Here is a 22,606-nt window from a genome sequence, read left to right on the forward strand (position 1 = left end):
CTCACCATTCCTTGCACTGCAGGACTGTCCTGCTTTCCTCATCCTCTGCCTCCAGTCTGCACCTGGGGCCAGCGCTGTGGTTGCTGGAGTGATGCAAAACCAACTGCTCTGAGTTACTTTCCCCTGATGATGTCTAGATTTTTTTTTTTGTATCCCATCTTTTTTTGATGAAACCTTTCCTCCCATCCTTTTTTTGGATGAAATGTTTCCTCCCAACTCTTTTGGATGAAACCTTTCCTCCGTTCCTGTTTGAAAGCTGGCCTATTTTAACACTGCCAAGTGAAAATGGGTTGTGCACAGAAAAGATCCCAGTTGCTCTGCAGAACTTCTCTGTCATAATTATTCACTGCCAGTCCTCCTGCTCCCAGCAGCTGTATAATTTATCAGCTGTGTTTTGTGCTCATTTCTCAATCAATGATGAAAACATTGATTAGTGTCAGGCTGGAACTGACTCCGGCAGAATCCCTCTAAATCATCTCTGTTCACTGATGAGTTCTTGTTTTGGAGCTGGATTTGCAGCTCTCCAGCCATTTAATGTGGGCTTTATTGGGCTTGTATAGCCCTAAATTTGTAATTAGGGTGTCATAGGATATTAAGTCAAACACGCTGCCAAAAGCTAAGCAAATAATGGGTGCATGGTAACCTTTATCTACAAACTTGTAATTTTCTCTAAGGATGAACTGAGGCTCATTTGACAAGACACCTTCTATTACCATGCTGAGAGGTGTATTTTTAATCCCTGAATTCTATATTAATTGAATCCTCTGCATCCTCTCCATTTTTTAATCGGGATGTGTCGCGCTGGACCGAGCAGCTGTTAACCAGGGCAGCCGAGCATCCTGTCAGCATCCTGCCAAAGCTGGCAGCTCCCAGGCTTCCAGACCCTCAGCAGTGGGAGGAGTTGGCTCAGCTGGGCTCAGTGCTCTGCTCGAGGGCCCTCAGGTGCAGCTCACACAGCTCTGCTGGTGCAGAAACCCCCCAGATGGCACCCGAGATACTCTGGGTTGTTGTTAGACCACAGAAAATTTCATCATCCTCATGTCTGACATTCCCATCCTTTCCAAACACAGAAGGGACCCACTGAGGGCCTTGTCACTAGCAAACCTCTTGGTGGAGGATTGGAGTGGAATGGTTGGACTTGACCTGAGAGGCCTTTTCCAACCTCAGCGATTGTATGATGTGATAGTTCACATTTCAAGCCCTCAGTCCTGACCAGGCTTCCATTTGGGATACAAATCTAATAAGTAACGAGTGCTGAGACATCTTTGTGGCTGGCCTGTGACCCTCTGTCACCTGGTTGTTGTAAGGCCAGAGAGACCCAGCTGGAGCAGCCCTGTCAGGAAGGCAGCTCAAGATTTCAGCCAGCAGAGTAATAACTAATTGAGTGCATTTCAATCATGAGATCCATAGAAGGAGAGCAAACTCCACAGAGTAGGAAATTGCATCTTAGAGTAATCTGAATGTGGGTAGATAATTAGGCCTATATTTCATGGGAACATTTGCTGGGCAACATAATGAAAAGGCCAGCAACATAATTTTCTTTAAGTAGTGTGATGCCTCCCACTGGGGTGGTGCTGTGCCAGTGCCGGTGCTGCAGTGCAGGGAGCGGGGGGAGGCAGTGCCCAGCCAGACACTCTGGCACAGCGGTGCCAAGCTGGAGCCTGTCCTCCCCCTCTCTAATGTCTGCTCAGAGAAAGCTCCTGAGGCTCCTGCCCTGCAAAACGGTGGCAACTCCACAGCCTCATCACTGTTCCACCTTTCCAAACAACACACAAAGTCTTGCAGAGCCAGGCAGAGCCATTGCTACCCTGGGAGTCTCCCAGTAGAAAGCCAGGCTGCTGCTCCTGACCGAGTTTGGAACTGCTCATGTTCTGAGTCCTTGCTGATCCAGCCTGGGAGGTCAGTGGAGGCTGAGGAAGTGGCTCTGGGGCTGGGATTTGAGGAATACACAGGTGTGTGTGCCTGGGAAAGGCCCCTGTGGCCAGCAGGAGCGTGCTGTGCCCCCCCAGCCACGTTCTCTCTGCCAGAGACAGGCTGCTGCTCTCATCCCAGGGGAGTGCACCCACCCTCAAATCCACCCAGACTGTGACTGTGCATGGGAAATAAGCCCCCAAGACCCTTCTCAATGTTCTTTTTCCAAATTTGGGATAAAAAGCTCTGCCTTTCCCTATCCTCCACCCACAGCTGAGCTCAGAACCTCCCTTCTAAATCTCAAGTTTGGAAGGGCTGCTCTGGCTTGCTCTGCCAGGACCTTGCTGCCTTGTGCAGGAGCAGACAGATAATGTAAAACACTATCTGACCTCTTTCATAATGCTGGCAAAATTAGAAGACTTGGGCAAATGCAGTTGCTGAGGAGGAAAGAGGAGAGGGTTTATCTTTGAGCACAGGTAACCCTGTGCTCAGGGTGTCAGGGGGCTGAGCTCAGGGCTGGGACATGTCGTGTAGCAGAAGGCAGGGCTGAAAGGCTGTACCCAGCACTGGCAATCACTGATTAGGTCTTTTACTAAAAACAGCTGAGGGTGAGCTGGCCAGCATGGGGTCTGAGTGCCCTGCATCCCAGCTGGTCCAGAACTGTTCACCCAGGGATCAGGACTATCTTTGGGACTGGGTTTGAACAAGCTTTGCTGATGCCAAATGCTTGGACATTTACAAACAGCTCTATGCAAATGAATCCACTCAAAGAAAAAACATAATTCTTGGCAAACTCCAACTTGTTAGCTATTGATATTGCTTCAGTGATATATGGCCTAATTTTAATTATACCAATGTTGGGAAAGTTATTTTCTTACAGTGCCTCATTAGGGTGAAGTTTGGACTTGATGAATTTAACAGCAACATCTTGAAGGGACTAAACTGGCCAAGCAGGAAGATGGAGAGTTGACATTTAAGTGACCTTCTGGCACCCAGGAGACCTTGATCTTCCCAGGCATTTGGCAATAACTGTTATCCTCAAACTCTTTTCCAGTGCTGTGTGAATAAACCCCATCAGCTCCCCTAGCTGCCTCAAGTGTTGTGGACTTATCACCAGCTCCCAGGGCTGCTGTGGCTGGTCAAAAGAGCTTAAGTGGAGCAGACTCTTTTAGGACAGTGGGCACATCAATTTGTCTTCTCTTTTCAGTCTTGTGCTTTGCCCCTTCAGTAAGAACACACTCAGGCTGGTTTTTCTGTGCAGAGAAATGGGAGCAGAGGGCAGGGGGCTAAAAAACATCCCTGCCCTGTTCTGTCTGTGCCACTTCTGTGGTCTGAGCACATCGTGTTGCTGGGGAAGCACCTGCACTTTGGCTTAAGCTGAGGTGATGTGAGCCCTGGGCAATGTCTGTGGGGAGGGGTCCCACACCTCCCTTGGCACTGCTGACCCTAGTACTTCGCCCGTCCCAGGACCTGAGTGACTGACTGTGTTCTCTGCAGCAACCACAAACAATCTTGGTCTTGATTTGGAGCACAGGAACTGCAGTCATCTCACATGGGCCATTAAACACTCTCCTTTATCCTGGTTTTATGCTGAGTCCCTTCCCTTCTCCTGGGTTTATAGTCCCACCAAAGGCAGGAGGCAGCATGAGGCACAAATGGAACTGGGGTGGGCAGGATGATATTCAACTGAACCTGGAAGAAAAAGAGGCTATTTCTGAGGATAAGGATCAGTGCAGAAACCAGTGCTTGAGGAGTTTTTCTCCTGTCTTTATCATTGTAATTTTCTCCTCTGGATGTCCTGAACCTATTGCTTAGTTATTCACTGTCATGAGGTCTTTGTATAACTCTTCAGCATCTCATGTATTTATGACCCTGAATGCCTTAACATCAGCTGCAAGCTTTATCACTCGATTTTTTTTCTTATTTCTTAATATGCTGAAGTGAGCAGAGCGCTGCCCAGGTCCCTGTGGGGCCCCTTCCAGTCCTCCCTCCTGCCTGTTGAGAGCTGCTCTTTGGGAATCTTTTAACCAGGTATTTATCCATTTCAAGTATTTTCAGTTAATCCCATGGTAGCTGCATTCCTGTAAGAAACTCGTGTGACAGACCTTTTGGAAACCCAGGCAGACTACACCACACACTTACCAACCCCTCTAAAGAACTGCAAAACGTTTATCAAGCATTTCTTTTTTCAGGAAAATCAACTTTCTTCTCTTCCCAGTATTTCAAATGTATCCAACTTTGTACTAATGAGATTCTCAGTGACAATTTCACTTTGTCCAGGAGGGAACCTCAGACTTCAGGGTCTGTCTTAACCCCAAACCCTCTGTCTTTGTCACCTTGAAGCTCTCAGACAGTGAGGCTGTTACACATAGTGATTACATGCTACAATTAAGTAATTAAACTTTTTCACCTCTCAGCTCTCACCAGGCATTTAGGTGAACCATCTCAGCCTGGTGCATTTGCACTCTCTAGTTTGGCTATTTATTCCTCAACTTCTTCTGCTGACACTTGAACATGAGCCAAATCCAATGCCACGTCCATATAAAGATGACTTTTGGCACAGGAACATCTCCAAGCTTTTCTTCACTGACTACAGATGCAAAATATTCATTGTTTTTCTGTTCTGACCTTATCTCCTATGAATGCTTCTCTTGCACCATAGCCAACTTCTGACTCTCCAGCCTGACATGCTTGAAGAAGTATTTATTATTGTTTGCCTCTCCCTTTTGCAGGTTGCTGCTGTGACTGGTTTTGGCTTGCCTTATTTCTCCTTTTTTGCATTTAAATTGTCAGGATACACAGTTTTTGTTCATTTAGACAAAAACTACTTTTCTAAACATAAAAAGAATGGTTCCATAAAGTCTGGGTATCAGAATCTGATCTGAGACCTAGACCTAATCAGGTTTGAGGTTCTGGATTTTCTACTGGACAGAGATGTGCTGTCCAGTAGAAAATGTGGCAGGATGCAGAGACACCAGATTTTCAAGTGTGGTACATTTCTCTGGACAAAACCCATCACTGGTTGGGATGGACTTTGCCTGGCTTGGGCTTCAGGGCAGTGCAGCTTCCCTGGTGGAGGGAGGGAACACTCCTCTGGCTCGCTGTGATGATTTTGGGAGGTGTTTTGGGCTGAGATCCCATGAGAGCCCCCTGAGTGGAGGTTTGGGGCTGGGATGGAGGGGCTGGGATGCTCTCAGCCCGTTTGCCTGTGTACATGTCTGGGAGGCCCTGTTGCCATGGAGAAGCCATGGGAACTGTCTGCCTGGCTCGCCTGACTTTTTTCCTAGCACCAAGTGAAGGTATCTCTCCAGCTGTAAAAAGCCCCCTGGCTGCCCTCTCTTCTGGGCTAACCCAGACCCCTAAATACCTGGGATAAACCCAAAGGCAGGGAGGAAACCCTAAAGGAAGGCAGGGAAGAAGCAGAGAGCAAGAGGGGAATCTGCAGGGATGGGTGAGGGCTCCTGGGGTGCTGTGATGGAGCTGGGTGCTTCTCCAGGGCACACAGACCAACACAGGAAATTCCCAGTGGATCTACGGAAATCTCTCCCTGTGAGAGCAATGCAGCCCTGAGACATGGACCAGAGCAGGGTTTGCATCTCCATCCTTGGAGGGGTTCAAAATCCACTGGGCCAAGCCCTGAGCGGTTTTCAAAGTGGGCTGGACCCTCCCCAGCCTCAAAGAGGGAGACCTTGCTGGGGGACAGGCAAGGGGGAGCTTGAGGGAGCTCCAAGAGGTACAAATAAGCGCAGTCTGAATTTGGGATGAAGACGGAGGCATCCACCTGGATGCTTTTTAATTCTGGGAAATTGATAGCACTGGGCACAGCTTCATGGAGACTGTAACTGCTTGCATAGCTCCACTTCTCTGCAAGTGGTTTTTTTTCAGTTGCTCATTCAAAATAGATGGATTTATTTCTCTTTTTTTGTTGTAGGAACTCTGGTGACACGACTGTACAACAAAAAACAGGGTAGGGGGATAGTCATGAGTAGAAATCTAATTGGAATCATATTCTGGGGGAAAAAGTCCCATATATTGAGGTTGGGTTTTGTTTTGTACATGAAAAATGTCACTGTGAGCAACTCTGGGGTGCTTCCAGGTAGATCTGGTGGGAATTGTGTCATGGATAGAGCAGACTTGCCTGTTTGGAGCATAAATTGTATTTTAAAAGGAATAGCATTTGCCTCAACTAGCAAAATATTTAAACATAGAAATAAAGAATTTCCCCCCATTTAGTTTACATACAGGGAAAAAAGGGTTGGGAAGCACAGGCTGACCTTATTTATTAAGTATTTCCATGTCTTTATTGTGCACACATGGCACTTTCCCTGCTCACAGCTTGGGCCCCAGCAAAGATACAGCTCTGAAAATTTGTTATTCATAGTGAATTGTTCAGGTTGTGATAAAATTCTGCCTGGTGAGGTATTTGTATCCTGTTCCTCGTGTCCACACAAACAAGGAAATTGGGTACCTTCTTCATCTTTTTTCCTCTCTCTCCAGAGACTACTTTATTTTTCAATGGGTAGATTAATAGACCAATCAGACTTAATTTATTCAAATCATCTTATATTTTCTTGCATAGATTTTGGAATCTATGGAGAGAGAGGACTGAAGCTTTCCCCCAACTTTTGGTCTCTTCATGCAGGGTCTGTGAAGGACGGTGAAACACGAGCTTATGCTACAGCCCTTCCTCAGGTACAGACAAGACAAGGTGTGTCTGTCACTCCCTCCCTTCAGCTGCCTCTTTCACAAAGCCTGTAGGAATTTTAATTATCTATAAAACTTCTGTCCAATATTATTGAATGAGTGCCTCTGAGTTCCTGGGATTCCTGAACTTGCCTGTGGAGTCAGGGGCACAATCCAAGTGCTTTTTCTATATGTATTATGAACAATATGTAAGAATTTGCTGCCCCACTCACCCAAGTGCTCTAAAAGCAGATTTATAAAATACTTTCCCAAGGAAAACACTTTTTCAACCCACCCCCCGGGATTGAAACCTACACCCATGAAATTGATCTGAGGGCTGGAACCCCTCTGCTGTGAAGAAAGGCTGGAGGAGTTGGGAGTGCTCAGATGGAGAAATGAAGGCTCTGGGGAGACCTTCTTGCAGTCTTCATATATTAAAAGGAAGCTTATAAGGAAGATGATGGGAGGCTTTTTATCAGGGCCAGGATAAGAGGCAAAAGAATAGATTTAGACTGTGTGATAGGAAGAATTTTATGATGAGGGTGGGGAGGCCCTGGCACAGGGTGCCCAGAGCAGCTGTGGCTTCCCTTGGATCCCTGGAAGTGTCCAAGGCCAGGTCAGATGGGGCTTGGAGCAACCTGGGGTAGTAGAAAATGTCCCTGCCCATGGCATGGGATGGAGTAAGTGATCTGTGAAGGTTCCTTCCTACCCAAGCAATTCTGTGTGAATTGAAAATCCTCTAAGGCTGGGCTGACTGGTTGATCAGCTCATTTTTTGGGTTTGTTTTCAAGCACTCGGTGACCTCAGGCAGGTGTTTGCTCTGGCAGGTGACACTGGGCACGGGGAGGTTTCTGAACACCCATCTCCCCCTCATGGCTCTGCTGCTTCCAGTCATCCTGGGAACGGCTGTGCTGCCTGCTCTGGGACAATGGTGGGGAGCAGTGACAAAGCCAGTGGTGTTTGTGTCAATCCTTCAGAACTGTCGTGTCCAAAACCCAACAGCCCGACCTTCATCACCGTGTCCACCCCACGAGCAGAGGGACACACAGACTCATACACTGCCCTGCTGTGGAAAATAAACCGTGTGTGAAACCTTTCACCCGATCGGTCACAGGCAGGCTACGGTTTTGTATCAAAATGACTGATTTTTTTGCAGGTTGCACATCTGCTTCCTGACAGGAGCCTGGAGGGAGCGACCCCCGGGCCTCCCCTTGCAGCCGTGTCCGATGGCCGCTGCCTGGATGTTCCCCTCAGGGAGAACCGTGGAATCACCGAGGATCCCGAGCTGGGCGGGTCCCACCAGGATCACCCAGCCCAGCTCCTGTCCCTGCACAGACCCCCCAACATCCCACCCTGAGCATCCCTGGAGCTCTGGCAGCCTCGGGGCCGTGCCCATTCCCTGGGGAGCCTGGGCAGTGCCAGCAGCCTCTGGGGGAAGAATCTTACCCTGATCTGCAGCCTGAGCCTCCCTGACACAGCTCCAGCGGTTCCCTGGCTGCTGTCCCTGTCCCAGAGCAGAGATGGGTGCTGTCCCTCGGGAGGAGCTGCAGCCCCCTGAGATGTCCCTTCACCTTTCCCTCCTCCCTCTGCAGCCACACGCGGCCCATGCGGGGGTCCCGCCGCCCCGAGCGGCCCCTGAGGCGGGGCCCGCGCCCCCTCCCCGGCCATGATGTCAGGCGGGCGGAGGAGGTGCCGCCGGCCAAATATAGCGGCGCTTCCTGGGCAGCGGGGCGGGCTCGTCCCTCCTTCTCTCCCTCCCTCCCTCCTGCCGCAGTCAATGGGGCGGCAGCGGCCGCGGCGGAGCGCAGCACGGGCCGGGGCCGCGGGCCGGGGGTCGGCATGGCGGGGCTCTGAGGCGGCGCGGCGGCGAGGGGCGGCGGCGCGCCCCGGCATGGGCAGCCGCGGGGCCCGGCGATGAGCGCTCCTCCGGCCGCGACCCCCCGCGCGAATATGGGCACAGCCGTGTCCAAAAGGAAGACGCTCAGGAACGAGGCCATGTCGTCCGTAGCGGCCAAAGTGAGGTGGGTGCCGGGGGCGCGGCGGGCGGTGCCTCGGGGGGCCCCGCGGTGCGGGGACCCTGCTCGCCCCCGGCCGCCTCGGGGGTCGTGCCGGGCTGGGGGGAGCCCCGAGACCCTCGGGATCAACCCAGGCACCGGTGCGGGCACGACCCGGGGTTTGTCCCCCAGGGCCATCCCGGGGCTGGGGAATGGCAGCTGCCGGTGGGTTCCTCTCGCGGGCTGCCCCGATCCCCCCGAGCAGCCGCACACCGGCGGCCGTGCCACCCCTGCGCCCCGCGGACCCTCAGCCTCTGGAGAGGTGACTTGTCCCCACACGCGTCCCCGCCGCCGGCCCGGCCACAGCACACACAGCAGGGTTTATTTGCTGGGTTGGCAAAGAGCGTGTTAGAAGCGGATTTGTCGGGGATGGATCTCTATCATTTTCGGGAATTCGGAAGTGCGGTCAGTTTGCCCGGTGGTTTCTCCTCGGCTGAAATGCCGTGTGCGTGTCCGAGGGCAAAGTCAGCAGCCTCCTTCAAGGGGTTTCGCTCCTTTGAATGGAAAATCTGCTCTGTGAAAATCTGCACCCACCACGTCTGCCCTCCCTAAAAGCGTCCCAAGCCACTACATGGACCAGTTAAGGGATTTGGGATATTTTGCATGTTAAGGTTTTATGTTGCTTGTCCTACCGTGTAGCATTTCTCTCACTGTCTGGTCCCAGCGCTTTTCAGTATCAAACATGGGAGATGCAAGAAAATATATTTGCTTCTTAATGATACTTTGGTTTAAAAAGCTATCAAAGATGAGCTTTGCCTTAGTGTCCTCTCCTAGATGAAAGGACCCTTCTCCCACGCTGCAGTGCAAGTGTCACAACAGTCATCTGGTGACTATTTGGGGACATTGGCGCAGCTTTTTAGCTGTTCTTTAGGTACAGCTGTGCCAGGGGATAGGTCTGTCACTGTCTACAGCTAGACTGGCTCTTAGCTGCTGGGGAAAAATTGGGAGAAATTGAACTTCTCAGCTGCATTATATAACACCTTCTTTGTGTTAGATAAAATTGCATTAGAATAACCTGGAGTTGTGTGTAGGGCTCAATCCGTGTTGCTGAGATCTCAGTCACCTCTCTCTGTAACTCAGCATTAGGGCATCTCTCCTGTACTGGGAGGAAAGAGAAGTCTTAAGGCTTGAAGTGTAGAGATGCAAAGCTGTCTGTATCTTGCCATCTGTTTGAGTTGTAAAGAAATCCATCCTTCAAACTCTGGAGTATCTCGAGGGAAAGCTCTCCAGGCAGAGCCTGCAACTTTTCCCCACGGTTTGTTGCACCCTGTCCATAACCAGTAATGAAAACATTAATGCTTTCCATGGCATTCAGAGATTTGGAAGTGGGATTCTTTGTGGTGATGTCAGCCAGGTGCATATGCAGAAATGACACGTAAAGCACCATAAGTGCTGTGATGGGGTTCTGGGAGTGGGATTAGGCAGTCACACAAACAACACACTCAGTAATTGGTAGGATTTCAAATGGTAGTGTGGGTGTTTGGGAGCGACTAATGTGTTTTGAACGTAATGACTTGTTAGCCTACACCAGGGTGGGCAGATGCTGCTCGGGTTCTCTCAGCTGTGTGGAGTCCAGGAGGTGCCTCGGGGGTTCTGGTTTGCTCCACACCTGCTGACAAGCTGCAGGTACAGGTTTGTGGCAGCTCTGCGCTGTCTCTGTGAATTAAGGAGGTTTGACCAGAAAAGTTGTGAGTAGATTTGAGCTGGGGGACAAAATGCCCTTGAGGAGTGTCTGGTCACATAGACCACAGCACAGAATAGGTGCTTTTATGTGTCTCCCTGTTGATGCCCGTGCTAAAAGTTCCTGATCCAAAAATCTTCTGAGGAGGTCAGCGAACTTGCCGAGGGGCTCCCTGCAGAGCCTCTTTGCATGGAGAAGGTGCTGGTGGTGACAGGTGCTGTCCATGTGCCTCCATCCTGCTGCTCCAGGCATGCAGGATGCTCCTGCTCCCCTGGGCTCTGTCATGCTTAGAATTCCTACGGTAGCAATGACCCACCTGCTGAAAGGTTTCCTGGAGCGCATCACACTCAGCTCCTCTGCCCTGCCCTGGGTCCTCCTCCATGCATCTCCCACATCCTTATCTACAGCAAGGACTCTGTAGGACACTGGGTAAGGCTACAGAGACACTGTTCTGTCCACCCCTCGGCGGCTGGGCACTTGGGTCACTGCTGCAATGATCATGTGCCCTGTGGGTGTAGGCAGCTGGGGGATCCTGTTCTTGTGCTGCAGAAGGAGATGCCCTGGGATTGCTTCTCTTCATCTTCTGGGCTCTGTCCTGTTCGTATTTCTCATGACTTCTCTTTAGAGAGAAAAATCATCTCCTGGAATTCCTCTGCAAGTCCAAGTGACCACGGTGTGTATTTCTTAGGTGTGGCTGGAGTGTGTGTGCACACTTGACTGTTCTACTGAGCAAGGAGCAGGGCTTGTTTGCTGGTGTGAGTAGGGGGATCCAAGCAGGAGGTGCAGGCTCCCTAGATTGTTAAATTAAAATCTCTGCAGAGCGACTCAGGGGAGTCTTATGTCCCAGGAGCATTAATTAAGCTCCATGAAGCTTGTTACGTGCTGGGTCTTTTAAGTAGCTTCTTACAAACTAAGGACACAATTGCTCTGTGCCAACACTGTGGAGAGCACCCACAATGCTGCTGACTCTTGGTCTCTGTAATCGCCTTCTCCTGGGGGAGTTGCAGCGCCCTGCACACCCGGGAAGGGGCTGTGCTTGGTGCTGCTGCTCAAATCGCCTCTGAAGGGCTTGGATGCCAGATCTCCCTGTCAGGAGGGATTGTTCCCTCCCTGCGTGTGCTTTTATTGCCCTGCAGCTCCCGGGCCCCAGTGCGAAGGCAGGGCTGACGCAGTTGTCCTTGAGCGGTGACCTTGGTGCTGCCCCTCTGCTGACAGCCTCTCCAGGGCCCTGGCTGTGGCTGCCTGGCCTGTGCTCCTTGGCTTCCTTTGAACTTCTCCAAGAGTGCAGATGAACCAAAGCCCTTCAGAAATGGGCTTTTGTTGCCCTTGTTGCCTGCTACCTACAGGAAAACACTGGCACCCCAAATGAGGCAATAAAGCAGATGTTTTCCTGCAGCTCTGCTTTGTATTTTGCTGGCTTACAGCTGTTCTTTGGGAGAGCGTGGTGGTGAGAGCAAACAGACATGAGGCTTTTGCTGGGTGTTCCAGAACCATCTCTTCTTGCAGTCGTTAGCACAGGAAATATTTGAGTTGGGAGTGTGGTTTGTCTTTCCCAATTCCATGACCTTGGCATCTAGTCCAGGATAGGCCACAGATGGATAAGAATTTGGTTTCACTGCCCCTCTTCCTGCCTAGAGAGGGATGAAGAGTGGCTTTGAACATGGCATTAGTTGCTGTGAAAGGGTAAATTTTTCATTGATGAAATGCAGAGGTAAGTGACCATGTACCTTATCCCAGGCTTCTTGCTGCGTGAGTGGTTTTTGGCTTAGCTTGGGGTTCTTCGTGGAGTCTAGATTCTTCTTCTCTGCTTGTGAATTTTCTGATGAGTGGTATGAACTGTCTCTGATTGCTTTTTTCTTTTAACTTCTGCCTGCTCCTCCTCTCTTCTCCTGTCCAAACTTTGTGATCATAAATTACTCCAATACTGTGGGGTCTCTAAGACCCATTGCTGACATCCAATCTCCCCTTACTGAGAGTGAGAATTTCAGAATTAAAATTTTTCCAGTTACCATTTCTCTACATGGATATTTTAGAAAACTAATTTTTGTCAGGCTATTGTTACTATTAGGCTTAAATAACATAGGTGTCAACAGTATTTAATGACTGAGCTGTTAACTGTGGATGTGCTGGAGGTGTTCCTTTCTCTGCTTGGTGACAAGAGCAGGATTGCTGCTGTAGGAGGATGTAGGTCCTGATGATGCAGGTCTCTTCTCTCCTGTATGCCTGAGATGCAGCACTGTCAGTTGCTGTCACAACAGATTCTTGCTGCAACTCCTCTGGGCATTACTTCTGAAGGAGCAGGAGAAGGTGGTGGGTGTTCTTTATTTTTCCTTGCAATACTCCTGAATAGTCCAGGTTTTGCTTAGCTTGCTGCTGTGCTCTAAATGGAGTTATCTGAGGTCTTTCCTGTATCTCTGAGTGTTTCAATCTGCATTTTTTCACCACTCTGTAAGTGTCAGTTTGGTGGATAAATTTATGTGCATCAGTTTCTCATAGCTGCTCGTGTGCATCAAGGCCCCTTTTATCCCGTTGATGTGATTATTTCAGAGACATGAAGGCCATTCTGTGCTCATTACATTGTAATTGAGATCTTTGTTATTTGGCGGTTTTGCTCCTTTGAGCAAATCTCTGTCTAGACTGTCTGTGCTTCTTCACAGTTCTCTTCCAGACCTGAGTCCAGCTCTGACATCTGAGGCACAGTGAGTACTGGGAAATGCCCCCAGAAGGGGAGCTGCCTTTCCTGCTGGGAAAAGCTGCCCCATCCCTCTTTCCCTCCCTGGAGCCATTCTGATGGAATGCTGGAGGAAATGCTGGTGTTTTCTGAGGTCTTTGCTGCTTAGACTGAGCAGCACAGCGTGCTAGAGCCCTGGTCCCTGCTTGGTGTCCTTTTGTTAAATCGAGCTGTGCTGACTGTGTGACATGCAGGTCTGGTCTGCCACTAAAATGAAAACCTCTCTCCAGATGAGTCAGGGCTAAACTTGTCCTGTCATCAGCTGATCACCTCTCAGTGCTACCTGCTCATTTGTATGCAGCTTTTGCAGTGTCATACACTCAGGGTTATAGCTCACCGGCCCATGGAGCTGTAAGGCACCTTGTACTTCATCTCATCTATGTGAAACAGGTTTTCTTTTTCATCTCTTGCCAGTTAAATTATCCCAAGGTGTCTCTGCTGAGAGCTCGGTTGAAGGGGTTTATGTGCAGTGCTGTCCAGAGGTGTGAGGGGACTTGAACTCCATTGGCAGCGATAGCGGAGGCAGAGCTGAGCTGAGAGAAAATCTGATTGTGTGATTTGTGGTAATAGATAAAAGACAGAGAAAAGAATGGGATTAACAGAACAGCTACCATCTGTTTGAATTTTGCTCTGGCTTTATTTTGATCAAGCCAAGGAGAGCAGAGAAATGGCACAATAATGATCTAGGCAAGTGCTGGTGGTCTGGGATGACTGTGAGGGCAGCAATGGCAGGGAAGGGACACAAAAGGCTTGGCAAGGGGCAAGTAGCCATAAGGAGCAAGTGTGGCCACCAGAGTCCCCTTGGCAAAGGGCACGTGCAGGCATCTGCAGGAGATCCGCTGAGGCATGGCCAAGGAGAAGCCGATGGCACTGGGAAAGTGGGAATGTAGAAGGGAACCACTGAGATAATAGGCAGAATAATTAGTGTGAAGTTCCCGGTGTAATTGGCTGGAAACCCCCCGTTGCACTCTGTGCTGTGCAGGCAGCATCGCCGTGTCCGCCGGGGCTGGGGAGCTCTGCCCACGTGTCCACGTTTGTTTGATCCTGCATTGGCCTGAAGGCTCTGAGAGCCACGGGGTGGAACTGCAGGTTCAGCCTGGGCAGGGGGCAACGCTTGTGAGCAGTTCTGTGCTCCTTGACTGAACTACTGACCTGCACAAGAGCTCTGGGTATGACCTGTTCTCTGGGAGCTCTGGTGCCTGGGATTGTGCCCTGCTCTGCTCGGGGAAACCAGAGTGTGAGGTTAGAGACACTGCAGCACCTTCTAGCCCAGGCTCTTCCTCTGAGTGGAATAAGGTGGGCTGGAGGGCAGCAGTGCTTCTCTGGTTCTGTCTTAGCCAGTTTTCAGTTTGGATCTTAGGAAATGCTTTGTACTGGTCTTTTGAGCCCGTGGTTTGCAAGCTAAAGGTGAAGCGTTGGTTCAGATTTCAGACAGAAAAAACAGCTTCAGGCATTGGTGAAGAGATGAATGGAGAGAATGACAAAGGAGTTTGGATTTCAGGAACCAGCTACAGACCATCATCATATTTCAGCATTTTTTGTGTATATCACCATGTTCCCTCACTGATAATTTACCTTGGAATTTGCTTGCTGTTATTTTTTCTACATGGAATGTCTGCTGATGCAAAAGAGAAGCTTCAAAGTTTTTCCCAATGGTCTATGTGTGTGCCCTGTCTGTGAGTGATGTTAGTAATGCCTCACAAGGACAGACATTTCCATGGGAAGCCTTGGAGTCCCAGAAGTTCTGGTGGAAAAGATCTTAAAAGTCTCGAGCCCACCCATGCTCAAAGCTGGGCTGTTGCTGATGCTGTGTGAGATCAGCTGTGGCTTTGGCTGAGCTTTAACCACCTCTAAGATGGGGTACAGGAACAGCTCAGGAATCAGAGAATTGTTAAGGTTAGGAAAGACCTCCAAGGTCAGTGAGTCCAACTGCAAACCAAACCCTGCCACATCCACCACTAAACCATGTCCCCAAGTGCCACATCCACACTTCCAGGGATGGTGACTCAACCTGAAGAATCCACACTTCAGTTCCCAACTTTACATTTGTGTGTTGCTGCAGGATCAAATCTCCTGCTTTTTGCCCGGGCAGAAAGGCTGAGGGTGGTGCAAGGAACATCCATGAGGTGCTTGTCCTCTTGGATGGGTGAACCACAGTCACCCCTTTGTTCTTCACAGTGGGGTTGTGGGCTGATCATAGAGCTCCCCATGTGATGGAACCTCCTTGTGACCATCTCTGGGGGTGTTACACAGTGAGGAGGACAGTTTGGGCAGCTGCCACCCCAAGCCAGTGTCCAGAGGTACCACCTGGAATCTGAAAACAGGGGAAACCTCAGCATTGTCTGTAAAGATTCAGACCTTTCTTCTTGCACAGCTCCAGCTCCAGCTCCAAAGCATTTTGCATTTGACTGTGCTGAAATTTAGTCCTAGGGAGATTAAATTACTCTTTCTTCATCGTTCATATTGATCCTCTGTTGCTGGCTGTGGATGACAAATGGACTTCCCACTCCTTCCAGCCCGAGTCACTCTGGGAAGTGCACTGGAGCCTTGTTAACCTTTTCTCCTCTGGGAGGTGGTGCATAAAAGCATTGGGGAAGATCCTGGCTACACAAGTTGGGATGTGCAAAGCAGACAGTGTTATTTGGAGGTCAAAGCCATTTTGGATATTTAATGGCCATTATGAGCCTTTTGCAGCAGCTTGAACTGGAGAGGATGTTCTGAGGCTGAGCAGCTCTGAAGGAGGAGGACAGTGGATGTGATGCCTTGGTATGGAGAGGGTTCCTTGTTGCAGCAAGTCTGGTCCTTTCCCAGGAGATGCTGATATGTGTAGCTCTCAGCTGCAGTCAGCTCTGGGTGGCTTGGCTTGGCTTGGCTTGCCAAGGAGGTGGGTGGCTGTTTCACCTCCCTCCTTGCCAGTCTCCACCCTGCCCAATGGCAGCTCAGCCCAATTGGGATGCTGCAGACCTTGGAGAGACTGTTCTACAAACCTGGGGAAAACCTGGCTCTAGTATCAGCTCTCAGGTCACAGGTCTGTTGGGTACAGCAATCACAGTATCAGAACATTGCAAATGCCCTGGCAGTTGGAATCTGGAGGTTACTGAATTCCAATACCTTGACCAAGGATTCCTTTCCTGTGTGGGTTGCAGGCAGAAAGCTCTTCCCTGGTTGGAATATTCATAGGTTTGCTCTTTTACGTAGGCCTGGATGTGTGATAATGGTTGAGCTCACCCTGCTTGCTTGGTTCTTAATATATTCCAGTAAAATCTCGGTCATCTACAGGAATCCATCAGAGAAACAGGAATTGCTCTTGTGGGAGGTTGTGGGTGTCTCTCAAACAGACATGTCCAGTAATCCAAATACTGCCATAACTGGGGCTTGAAAACTTAGGGTTCAGGTAGGTTAAATGGGCATTAACATCCACATCTGAGCTGTGATGGCTCTCAAATGGCAGCTTTCAGGACCTGGAGGAGCCTGTCTGACTCTGGGGTGGAGATGCCTCCCTCCTGGAGCTGCTCATGAGAGCTGGAGTTAGTGAGCCAGTTTCTGTGTGCATCACAGATTTCATGCAGGTGCATTTCAATTCTATTTTTTCATTTTTGAAACTAAAGCCTAAACTAGTCCTGGACTTCTAGTCCAGCTCTGTTTCCCCCTTTGTCCAGGGGAACACTGAGGTTCCACCAAAACCACTGGAGTCCTGGTGTGTAATGAGGAGGCCTCACTGCTCTGGCAGTGCATTTCCATGGGTGCCACCTGAGGCTGAGGGAATGGCAGCTGCAGGAGCACAGCAGTGTGTTGGTATTGAACTGTTCCTTCTTTCCTTGGCTTTTAAGCATCACAAATCTCTCTCTTTCTCTCCTTGGTTGCCTCCTGATGCTGGGACACAGAGCGGCAAGGGCTTTTGGAGAATACCTTTCACAAAACCATCCTGAAGGCAGAAACGGCTCAGGTAAGAGAACTGATGTGCCTTGGTTATACCCATGTGTGCCTGCACCTATGGTTAATAGCCTTAGAATGAAAATGCATTTATTTGTCATAAACAGAGTCAGAGCTTAGCAGGAGGAGTTGCCCCCAAGGAGAAAAGGCAGTTTGGTGACCCAAGGCTTGGTGGGCTGTGGAGATGAGTTCAGTTAGGGAACAAGTGCCCTGTCATAAATTCACCCCTGCAGCTGATGTCCTTAGGAGAGGCTGCAGCTGGGAAGTGACAGCACTGCACAAGGCTTCTGCACTGGTTTGTGACTCCTGGGTCTTGCTTTCACTGGGTATAAAAAACAGGTGAGTTATATTCTGTTCACTGGTGTGAAACCTCGTTGGCAGAGATGACATCTGGATTTTTTCCCAGTGTTTGCTTCAACAGGGGTTAAACTGAGATTTGCCTAGGTGAGGGCACTACATGTGCCTGCTAATGTGTCAGTATTTTCCATGCAGATATTGTCCCCATCAGTGTATCATGAGTTCTGCTTGATAGGCAGGAGAGCAAAAGATAAACTCACCTAAGTTCTAACGGGGCTGTGTCTTCTCTGTGACGAAAATATTACACAGACAGTAAATTAATTTCAAAACCTATAGAAAATCCTGTGGAATCCACAGAAAGTCTGTGTGAACAAGTAACAAATTGTTCTGTGCTCTTGAACTGCTATGAAGGGGATAAAGTTATTAAACAGAATGTAACATAAAGTGATGTTATCATTTTAGGTAAGCTCTGTGTGTTTAAGCCTGTACAGGAGATGCCTCTTGCTATAAGAGCAGTCACACAGTCCTTGGCAGCCAGCTGAATTGTTTCCTTTTTCCTTGGATCTGTTCTAATGACCTTGAAGTTGTCCTTGGCTGAATTGTGCCAAGGTTGTGAATGGAAAGGCTCTAAGACAACGTCCTGAGGTTTTCTTGGTTTCTTCTCATGAATAACTCCAGTGACACCTTTAGTTACAATATTTGGTCTAAGAGCAGCACGTGGAGGTAGGAAAGGATGGGAAGAGAAAGGCTGGGGTTTGGTGCAGCTGAATTGAGGTGTCTGTGGGGCAGCAGGAAGGGAGGGCTGGACAGACTGTGCAGAGACAGGCTGGCAGGAGCTTCCCAGAATGGAAAAACTTTCATTTTTTTGTTCCTTCCATCATGGCCATTTCTGCAGGTGCTTCTGTCACGTGGAGTCTTTGCCAGGCTTTTTTTGCAGCTCCCCCAGCTCAGTTTCCAACAGGGAGAAGTGTTGGCTGCTGCTCGCTTTGTAGCACCCTTGTAGTGCCTGTGCTGTCATGTTGGGGCCAGGCAGAGGATCTCTGATGGAGTCAAGAGGAAATTACAGATGTGTTCAGGTGCCTGAGGCCTGGTGAGCCCTGGTGAGATGGAGGGAGTGGGAGCCTCTGATGTGCATGAAAAGCTGCTGTTAACTCATCCTTGGGGTGCTCCTGGTTGCTCTGACTGTCAGTAAGGAGAGCATTGCAAGGGAGCTGATGTGACTCCTGGATCATGTGCCACATCCTCCAGAGCAGCATTTCAGCCCTGTCCGTGCCTGTGACATCCATAAGCTCTCCAGGGAAGCCTTTTCACTTACTGCCTCTTGGTGTATCAGCCTTGAGATCGTTCTTGAATCCAGGAGAATTTAGTTGCCACAGGCAAGAATCAAGCAGTGAGAGACACACTTGGAAATACCACAATACTCATGGGATCCTTAAGTATTCACTTGGAAAGAAATAAAATTCCCTAGAAATTACTCTAAATTCTGAGGAAGAGAGGAGGGGAAAAAAAAAAGAATCGTCATTTTTAAGTCATCTTTTGAAATTCTGCAATGTATAACTTAACACAGTCTGTAACACTTCTTTATAAATAACCCCAGTAGGAAGGTTGCTATCCAATAAAAAATGTTGTGAGTAGAAAATTTGGCTCCTTTTAGTTCATCCAAGCAGCTTGATCACAGGGAAGTCACATCTTTCCTTCCTGCAGAAATTCCATCTCAGGATCACTTGAGCAAGTTCTGGAGGTTTCACCTTTGGCTGGGCAGGGTGCTGGAGCTGCAGCCTGAGCTGTCACCCAGAGGCTGCAGGGAAGCAAAGGAAGGGCCTCTGCTGCAGAAGTTGAAGGTGTAGCATTGATCCAGAGGGACCTGAATCAGCTCCAGCTCCTCAGAGAGCAGACAGAGTCAATGTGCGCAGAATTGAGTCCTCGGTGCCTGTATGAACCTGTCAGCTCTGAGCTTTCACCTTGTGCCTGGTGGGACAGGCCTGTTTCTGCTGTCATAACCCCAGCTGTGCAGCCAGGTGCCCCCTGCACTGCCAGCACACTGAGCTGGGATGAAGGCTCTGGCCTAAATATGACTGGAAGAAGGCAGGCCTTGATTCAGTCCAGAAAACAATGGTTTAAGAAATGATTAAAGTCACTGATGAATGCAGTGAGGGAAAAGAGGTGTGGATTTTGAGGAGTAGGAAGGTGGTGGAGCCATCAGTGGGACAACGAAGGCATAAATGGAGGAGGGAAGGGATCCTCCTTTTCTGGATCTTTCTCCCTGTGCAGGGCAGTCCTCAAGCAGAAAATGAGGCAGGTGTGAATCTTTGGGATGTCAGTTCTTTGCTGCTTTATCTGCTGGTTCAGCTCCCCAGCAGAGGGGTGAAGCTCTGACACCCCAGGCAGCCCCAGGACATCCATGGAGGTGTGGAGGGAGATGCTGAGTGTGCATTCACTGCCCCAACTTGCTCCACTTTGCTGCACTTTGTTCTCTGAGGATTGTCCATTTTAGTTCACCTTTTTTTATCTTTTTAGTCCCTTGACTCCAAGGAAAGAAAAAGATAAAATGCCTTTTGCATCCCTCATAACTTCACATTCCACAGCTGATCAAAGAGCTGCTTCTTCAATCATAACTTTTATTTGTGGTTTTATCTGCTGGAGAGCTTGTGTGTTTGTGTGTGGCAGAATGTCTTGGAGAAACTGGGGAGTGGTAATGAAGAGCAGCAGAGGGATTGCAGATCAGCAGGACAGGCCAGCTGCCTCCTCCAAGGGCTAAATTATGTGCAAGGCTGTGTTTTCCTTCTGTTTTCAGTAAAACAGCAGTGTGTTCATGCTCTGCTGGCTTTGCTGGGGCAGGGGTGTGTGGAGTTGCACAGCTGCACGAGGTAAAGAGGCTTGCAGGTGTTGCAGGGTGTACCTGGAGAGAAGAAAGGTGAGGAGGAGCATTTATTGGCCACAACTTCTGATTCTTCCTGATGGGAGGCCCATCTCCTAGACTGTGGAGCTGCCAGCCCAGCCTGGCTCAGAGTAAGCACCAGGCTGACCTTTTTGTTCTGTTCCCAGGACAGACCCAGCAGTGCAGCTGGCCCTGCGCTCAGTGTATCCCTCTGCTGATGAGGTGGAGGTGGCCTTTTTGGGAAGAGCCCGTGCTCTGGAGGGAGTTGTAGGTGGCCTGAGCCCAGGACAGAGCAGGGATGTGAAATCTCATCTCTGAGGGCTTCAGGCTGCTTCCAGCATCAGCTAGTGCAAGGATGGTGTGGGTGTATCCTGCAACTTGCTGTGGAATATGGTGTTGGCTTAGAAAGGGAACAAAGACGTAGGTCACGGTGTTACCATGGAGATGCTGAGGCCGGTGGAGGAGCTGCCACTTGCTCCTTTGGGTCGTTTCTCACAGTAGCAATTCCATCTATTCACATTAATGTTACGGGCCAGACTAAAAGGTTACTCACCTGTGAGACACCAGGTCAGTGCTATCTTGAGTTTGTTTGTTTTCAAAGCCCATTTGAGCAGGGGAGACTTAATTGGAACCATTTTGTCATAGCTAAGTGACCTTCTGGTTTCTCAGAGCAGCTCCCTTCCAGAAGCAGCCTTTGGATCTGGTTAGTGCACACTAGACACTTAGACAGGGAGCAGTGGCCATCAACTAAAACACAAGAAGTTCCACCTCAGCATGAGGAAGGTAAAAAGAGCTCTGCATCAGGTGCTTGGGGAGGGTGTGGAGTGTCCCTCTCTGGAGACATTCCAAACCCACCTGTGTTCCTGAGCCCAGCAAGGTGGGCTGCCTGTCCTGTGCCAAGGGTCACGTTTTTGGGAGAACAGAGGACATGGGGAGAAGCTCTGCATTACATCTCTGAGAGGGAGCAGAGGAGACCAGGACCTGGCAGCACACCTGAGGGGCAGTGACAGGCATGTGGGAGGTCTTGGAATTGAGATTGCAAAAAAAAACATCTCAGCTGTGCCATTTGAATGGTTGTTATGGGTTTTGTAGTGCCCTTGGCTCTGGCCAGAGCACCTCTCTGCTCTCCTCACTGAGGGAATCACCTGGATTCCTCCTGGTGCAAAGTAAAAACATCATTAACCTCATTCCTACTTCTATGAGCAGGGCCACGTACATACGCCCAAAAACTTTCCATTCATCTTCAGTGACTATGGCAGTTCTTTGATATAAAGTTGGAACTTAATTGTCATAAACATCAGGTCCAGAGAGTTCCAGCTGAGGAGGAACAGGGAAGAAAGAACTGTCTCTGATTTTTTTTTTTTTGCTGAGATGACAGATGTTCTTTTAATATGGTTTATCTGGATTCCCCTTTGCCACTTTGCCTCTGATGCTGGAGCGGAGGCTTTAAATCTAAGGTGCTTTAATCATCAGTTTAGCTGCTAAATACAGGAATAAATTTGGAGCTTCTCTCTGTGCCTTGTGGCTATATTCTGCCTTGATTTATAAACTTCTCATCCCACGGGGTCACAAGGCATTCTGCAGCAGAAAGGAGTTTGGCTCCACAGTTGTGGATGGGCATCAGTCAGCTGGGGCTGTTCCCAGCGTGTTCCCTGCTCTGGAGAAATGGGGTGGCAGTGAAAGGAAAAGGTGCAAGTCCTTTCTCAGTTCCCTAAGTCAGAGTGAGTGCTCAAACTAGAGTTCCTGAATGAGAAATGATGTATTGTAAATATCGAATAATAATAAATGCCTAATGATCAGGAACTACATGTACTGGGAATGTGGGCTCTTTTTTTCCCAAGACACTGCCAGTTGCCCAGCACTTTTTATTTTATTATCACTGCTGTCAGTCTTTAGTCATGTATGTGCCCTGTGTTGGGCAGTGCTGCGTGGAAGGTACAGAAAGAAATGTCAGACAGGAGCAAGTGAAGCCAAAAAGACTCGTGTTCAGGTATGTAATGAGGAGGGTGAGAAGTGGTTTGGCCCTCAGGACTGGATGCCAAGCCCTGCTGGATGGAAATACCACCTGGGATGTTCCTGATACAGATGGACACATGATCTACAGATCAAGCACATTGGTCTTCTTCCCTTTGCCTTGTGCTCAGTCCCTCATGCACAACAAATCCATGTAGAGCAGGAATCAAGGTGAAAAGAACCTGAGGAACCTGATTTATCTGGTCCTAGGTAGCTTTGCAGCTGTGTGAGACACAGGTGTTGCTGCTGAGGGGAGCAGAGTCGTTCCCAGGGCAGCTCGGCTGGCACCAAGGAGGAGGGAGCTGTGCCAGGCTGCCCAGTCACGCTGGCCAGGGCTGCTGTGGCAGGTGGCTGGAGCAGCTGGGAGTGGGAGAGGTGGCAAGAGCGATGTGAAAATGAAAAGAAGGGAGCAGCAGCTCGACGAG

At 49.5% G+C, this 22,606-nt stretch overlaps 1 protein-coding gene and 1 long non-coding RNA gene across 5 annotated transcripts in view; one reads left to right on the plus strand and one right to left on the minus strand.

Moving 5' to 3' along the window:
• Positions 1-1,015: 1,015 nt before the first annotated feature.
• Positions 1,016-8,203, minus strand: LOC147649680 (uncharacterized). The gene is made up of 2 exons (XR_015278295.1): positions 8,041-8,203; positions 1,016-3,603 (listed from the first exon to the last, which is right to left on the minus strand). It is a non-coding gene; the product is annotated as an uncharacterized LOC147649680 (long non-coding RNA).
• Positions 8,204-8,425: 222 nt separating this feature from the next.
• Positions 8,426-22,606, plus strand: part of NSMF (NMDA receptor synaptonuclear signaling and neuronal migration factor) — a 41,563-nt gene continuing 27,382 nt past the window's right edge. For 2 of the 4 annotated variants that reach the window (XM_086858648.1, XM_086858650.1), the window contains exons 1-2: positions 8,443-8,615; positions 16,945-17,006. In XM_086858648.1, the coding sequence (XP_086714774.1) occupies positions 8,509-8,615; positions 16,945-17,006 (169 nt within the window). In that variant the 5' untranslated portion in view covers positions 8,443-8,508. Of the gene's footprint in view, positions 8,616-16,944; positions 17,007-22,606 lie in introns of all 4 variants that reach the window. The other 2 variants (XM_086858651.1, XM_086858649.1) reach the window with 2 other exon arrangements.

Source organism: Cyanistes caeruleus, chromosome 20 (genome assembly GCF_971803275.1).
Source record: "Cyanistes caeruleus chromosome 20, bCyaCae1.hap1.1, whole genome shotgun sequence".
Lineage (NCBI taxonomy): Eukaryota > Metazoa > Chordata > Aves > Passeriformes > Paridae > Cyanistes > Cyanistes caeruleus.